Source organism: Phoenix dactylifera, chromosome 6 (genome assembly GCF_009389715.1).
Source record: "Phoenix dactylifera cultivar Barhee BC4 chromosome 6, palm_55x_up_171113_PBpolish2nd_filt_p, whole genome shotgun sequence".
Classification (NCBI taxonomy): Eukaryota; Viridiplantae; Streptophyta; class Magnoliopsida; order Arecales; family Arecaceae; genus Phoenix; species Phoenix dactylifera.
This window is the reverse complement of record NC_052397.1, coordinates 8,352,758-8,358,721: the sequence shown is the minus strand read 5'-3', so window position 1 is coordinate 8,358,721 and position 5,964 is coordinate 8,352,758. Positions and strand designations below refer to the sequence as shown.

General features: G+C 38.7%; 1 protein-coding gene across 1 annotated transcript; it reads right to left on the bottom strand.

Moving 5' to 3' along the window:
• Positions 1–1,346: 1,346 nt before the first annotated feature.
• Positions 1,347–5,315, bottom strand: LOC103696652 (esterase AGAP003155-like). Its single transcript, XM_008778335.4, has 6 exons — positions 5,016–5,315; positions 4,833–4,931; positions 4,706–4,747; positions 4,489–4,618; positions 2,342–2,443; positions 1,347–1,691 (listed from the first exon to the last, which is right to left on the bottom strand). Exons 1-6 carry the CDS (start codon positions 5,259–5,261, stop codon positions 1,582–1,584), a joined length of 729 nt encoding a protein of 242 aa, XP_008776557.1. The 5' UTR covers positions 5,262–5,315; the 3' UTR covers positions 1,347–1,581.
• Positions 5,316–5,964: the final 649 nt, after the last annotated feature.

The following is a 5,964-nucleotide window of genomic DNA, read 5'->3' as shown; positions in this document are numbered from 1 at the left end:
ATCTTATCTCTTAATATTTTGTGGTTCATGTCTGCAGAGGTGATCCAATTCCAGCCAAAAACTACTTGACGAGTGTAAGATCCTTTTCTTTTAGTAATCAGCTGATATACTAGTATTTCTAGTAATCACTACATTTCATAAGCACTGCATATTTAACCCACCATCAATTGCATATTAAACTCCCACTTCTTTAGAAAGGATCAACGCAGCACCAATAGGACCAAGCCCCAACTAGCAGGATTTAAATAGTTGGCTCAAAACCAGGTCAAGGTCATCCTAATCTGATCCACGGAATTTTTCTTTTTAACCTAGGTTCGGCACAGCCAGAATTTAGTTTTTTTATTTCAAACTTAGGCTTGGCTCATCCCGATCATCGACGATCAAACATACATCTAATTGAGCAGTCGAAGAAAATTTTGATCTACGCATAATTATCTTCCTTGAACCAGCTTAATCCAAGTTGGTGAATAGGTCTTGGCATTGACAAGAAAAAGTTTCTTTTCCCCACTTGTTTTTTTCTTTTTTTTTTCTTTTTCTTGTTGCGTGATATGGTGATATTGTACCACAACCATTTTGTTTGCTGAATGTCATCAAGATCTGAACACCGCATCTCCTCTAAGAACAAACTATAGGTGTGTGGTGCTAAAACAATTGAGCTAATAGCTATTGGTTATGCAATAAAACAGAATAAGTGACTTTTTTTTTGAAATTACATAGAAATTTTGGAATGACATGTTCCCCCTGACTAGCACTACCAATTAGTAGGGTATTACATTCACTGTTCTGTGCAAAAAATCATCCTATAATGTTAGGTGTGGTGCATATGGGACTTGCTCAAATGGGGCATCCAAACATAGCTTGCATTGGGACCAAGCTTTTTCGCAGATTGTGTGCAAATTTGAGGCTACTCAGATTTCAAAGAAATTAACAGTATATGTTGCCTAAGCCATTCATCCTGAGTATGCAGCCAACTTAATTATCACCAAAAAAAAAAAAAAAAAAATGTAACCTTCAACTTGCCCATCATGTGTTAATCATAGAGCAATGAGTCAACAAATTGGCAAAATTCTCAAGCAACCCTCACAAAAAGAATCAAGTGCAAATACTTGAAAATGCGTATTTGAATGCAACCTTATCATGCTATAATCGTATTTAGATTTGTGATTTGAATAGATGTAAAGTATAACTGTGGAATCAGATGAAAGTCTGCCATCATTAAACAATAGTAGTTTCATTGGGAGAGATATATCCATGAGCCTTGAAGTAATACAAGTAGGATGATAGGCTCCTTGATCATTAAGTTAAGTTTAACATCACAACTCACTATCAAACCAAGTAGGAAGCCATTTAAATCAAAAAAATCACAATCCAAATTAATATTTAATTTTGATTGATAATCCAAACAATATTTCAATATAATCTGATCTTTGGAGCACCTCTAAACATAGAGGAACTCAACACATTCTCCTATCACATGCATTGAGCATGCTCCAGCTATGCTACACTTGCTGGCAGATGTAATAAAAATTTCGCGAATAAACTCACAATGCTATATGACGAAATATTAGATAGTATGTGATCCTAATCAATCAAACCATCTTCGTTATGCTTATTGTTCAATTTTGTGCCTGTAGACAAATCATTTTCAATCTTCTGCAGAAAGTCTAGCATCATCTCCAAACTTTTATCATCTGCAACAGAATAAACAGAGAAAAAATTCATTTGACAAAATATCAAAAACTACTGATTCAGAAATTGGAAGAAAAGTGAAGCAATACAAACAAATGTCCATAAACTCTATAAAAGCAGGTCACAGTTAACCTAAGGCAAATTATCGCACATGTTGTCAGTTGGAGCAGATCTAATCTATATGATAAACTGATTTCAATGTACCAGACCTATCTATCAATGAGGTGTTCAGGTGGTGCCTACTAAATGAAGCAGTAATGTTCAAGGAGAGTTGTCCAACCCAGCATGACTTGCAAATGACCCATATTGCTTTTGGATCTAAGAGAAGCTCTTTGGAACAGATAGTTCAGAGGCATAAGAAAAAAAATGTAAATATTCAAGAGACATGCTCAACCAAATGGTCAGATTATTGGGTCTAGGTAAGATTTAGACCAAATTAGTGACAATAATACAAGTCTAATAAGTCACCATCTTAGACTAGTAATAATATATACAAAGATAGTTTTCATGCAGACAAAGAAGCCCATCCTCTTAATAAAAAATTAGAAAAATTGATCAATGAAGAGTAGCCCATTGAGGGGCTCAACTAACTAAACTATGATAACATAAAATTAATGAAAGTAGGAGGAAGGAGATCACATAATGAACTCACCAAGCCTGGGGACAGTGTGGCCCTTGGGGTGGCGGATGACGAGCGGATCCACAAATGACTCCAGCAGTGTTTCACCAGGTGTTTTTAAGAAATCCATCTCCCCTGCAAACGAAATGCAGCTCCAGCTCAGTGATCTTGCAACAAATTTTAATTTCAATCTACTTCTATATTAAAATAGGAAGAATACCATTAGTCTATTCTGGTCCCTTTGCATTGCAATCAATGATTGATGGAAAATGAGTTGCTCTTAAAGATTCTCTAAACTATTCTACCAAGAAGCCTCTTAAGCTGACTGTTGTAATAGTGCTCAAGTAAGATAAACTACACGTACTGGGGCTACGTAATGATGAAAAAAATCCAAAAAAAGTCAATTGGTTTGGTTGGATCCTGACTGGAAGGCCAGACCCATTTAAGGAACTATGCATCCAAAGTTTATCTTAAATAATTCTCCTCACATATAATTCTCTCTAAACCTTCTACTTCATCAAACGATATTTTCCTCTTATCACTTCATTGATAATTCTATATAATAAACGCACTATGTCTCAAGTTTATGTTCTACGAGTTGAAATATGCAACAATTGTGAAACAAGAACATTATCAACCAAGCTCAATCCAGCATTTTCAAAATGTTGTGAGTTATGAATATGAACCCAAATTCAAGACAATACAACAAAGTAGGTAACCATGTACACAACGATAGAATAGTCTCTTAGGACTCGTTTGGTTCGCGGAAAAAGAGGGAAAGTGTTGTCAACAGAAAAACAGAGAAATGTCTCTTGTTTGGTTAGAATTTTCAAAGGAGAGAGATGGAAAAGTAGCATTCTCATGAAAATAAGATTTCCATGTTTTAAGGAAAAGAAAAATCCATGGGGGACATGAAAAAGTTTTTCCAAAGTATCCTGAAGCCATGAAAATCCATGGGTAAGGTCTTTCTCTTTATTAAGGATATAATAGATATTTCATACAACTTTTCTACAAAAGTAGATGCTCAATCAAACATAAGCCATTCTGAAATGTGCCATTTTTTCATGATCAACCAAATATGCCAAAAGCATTCTTTCAGGTATCATATTTTCAGAAATCATCTTCTCAGAAAAAATATTCCAGTAAGAAAAAATTCTTTCCGCGAATCAATCGAGTCCTTAAGCAAAAAAACTCAGAAAATTATAATAATATAAGTATGTGATTAATTGAATATGCAAATGACAACTATGCCTAAAGAACATTCAAGAGATATGACAAAAATTAGCTGGCCTTCAAAGTCGACACGTATATGAAGAAGTTACCCATCCTCTAGATTGGACTGTCAAAGGAAGGGAATCAATGGACTAGGAGATAATTGTGGATGGCCAACAGAAGACATCACCTGCAGGGCTGGTAAAGCTTGACTCTAGATATAGAGGTGTTGTGCAAATATATTTCTGCATTTATAATTAAGTGTCACACATGGACTTCTAATTGGTTGAGTTAAGTTCCACATACCCTCACCTTGATTTTGACTGGGCTTCCTCCCATCCTATTCTGAAAGAAAAAAAATGGCATGGCAATACTATGACATGATGTCTCATAAAAAACATGAAAAGAAATAAAAGAAAATCCAGGGTGGTGTGTAACGTTGCATAACATACTACACCATGATGTCTCATGAAAGCCATGGAGATAAATGACCAATTGACCTTCAAGAGCCTGTTTTCTCCCCAACATAAACAGAAGGTTCCTTCGATTTCAGGGTAGGCAGCTAATCTACATCATTACATATTTTTATACTTATATATTATATAATTTTTATATTATCAATTGTTATTACATTACATTACTACGACAAGAGGAGAAAATACTACAATGCTAAAATTTAGAAGAAAAAAAAAAGCAACTTTGTTTTAAGAAAAAAATTGATTCCTCTTTGTCATGCTAACCTGATTAGGCCCCAAATCTAGCACAACTCTCATTAGCTTTCTTTTCAAACTACCCTAATTTCAAGTATCAATAAATAGATATTACCCAAAATATATGTCCGAATCCTTGCCTGATGCTCACAACCGTACGATATATACAGACGAAATCAAGCAGCCATTCCCGACCACAGGAATCTAATGGCCATTCCCACATCTACCCTTACCAAAGCGAGAAAATTACGGACGTACCTATAAAGTGGAGCGAGGGGCACTCGATCTTGGACACGTACGCCTTCTCCGCCACCGCCGGTGACTGGAACTTCGCCCCTCCGATTATTACCACGCACTTCACTTTCGGTACCCTCGTCAACGCCAACCCCTATTATTTAAAAATAAAATAAATTAAATTAAATCTGCCCAGACATTAGCCCCTCGAGATGCCGAAAATTACGGTCTCGCCACCTACCCTCGCTTGTAGACCCGGCAACGCGGCAGAAAGAATCGCCCCCTACCATCCCAAAGCCCCGATCAGTCAATAAATAGACAAATAAAAATAATTTAACATAAATATAAAATTTTTAAAAAATATTTACCTGAGAGAAGCCCATCAGACCATCGAACGGCCCGTGTTTGATCATCAATTCCTCGATGTACGCCAGGCACTCGTCGAAGTTCCTGTACTCCAGGAATTTCTTTTTTTTTTTGGAAAAAGAAAAATAGATGAGGAAAGGGGAGGAAAGGGAGGAAGGAGAGGGAAGAGTGGGCGGTAAGCGTACCCTGTCGAACTGGAACCACTCGTAATAGGGGGGAGGGAATATTCCCTCAACGTCTGACTTGCCCTCCGCCGGGAAGGGGGCGTCGGCGAAGAAGAGGTCGAGGCGGGCGGTGACGTGATCCGGCCACTTGCCCACCACCTGCGTCCGCATAATCTCGCCGCTGGTGCGGAATCCGTGGAGGCAGAGGAACCGCGGCCGCTGCCGGGCACCGGTCGTCGCCTTATTCTCCTCCACGAGGCTCCCCATCGCGACTACCTTGATGGCAAGATAACGGAACCACCGGACTCGCCCTTCCTGTCCCCCCGCAGAAATCGGAGCCGAGGGAGCCGGTTATAAGGAAGGGAGATCCGGTCTGGTGTACCCTTGAGAATTTTGGAATAAGTAACTCGGCCGATAAGATCGCTTTGTAAATTATTTAAATATTGAGATGAAGGGTTGGGATGTGATGCGTTATAGGTTATTTTGAGTTCGTGAGTACACGATAAGTGCTGGTCTCGTGGCGGGCCCGGTGGCCTGATGTGTAGGCGCGCACGTGGGGAAATGGAGTGGTCGGAAGGTTCGCAACTCCGCGTTGAAAGGTTGCCGCGGATTCTACAAAGAGGGCAGAGGGAAGCAGTGCACATTGTGGTTGGCGAGCGAGTGTATTCTCTTTCAGCCAGTTCTTATGTATTGGGAGATAAACAGGACGGTCGATTGGATGGAGAAAAATTTTTTGGACACGAAAGTTGGATGCTCCTTTATCTTGAGTAGCCTTTTTTTTCTTTTAATTATGCCGATTATACTCGTACGAGATTAATGTGAGTTATCGATTAAAAAAAAAAAAAAAAGAAAAAGAGGAAGTGCCGCGGTATGTGATTTGTCTCAAAGGAGTAGAACTTTAGAGTTTGCTCCAGGTCCGCCTGCGATGCACGTGGACATCGCTATTGGTGCTCTCCGCCGTTGCAAATAC

Excerpts from the sequence above, each read along its gene's own strand:
- LOC103696652 (XM_008778335.4), bottom strand. The coding sequence starts at position 5,261 with ATGGGGAGCCTCGTGGAGGAGAATAAGGCGACGACCGGTGCCCGGCAG. Across the intron at positions 4,932-5,015 it reads AGTGGTTCCAGTTCGACAGG|AAATTCCTGGAGTACAGGAA; the intron begins GTACGCTTACCG and ends AAAAAAAAAAAG. Across the intron at positions 4,619-4,705 it reads TGCCGGGTCTACAAGCGAGG|GGGTTGGCGTTGACGAGGGT; the intron begins GTAGGTGGCGAG and ends TTTAAATAATAG.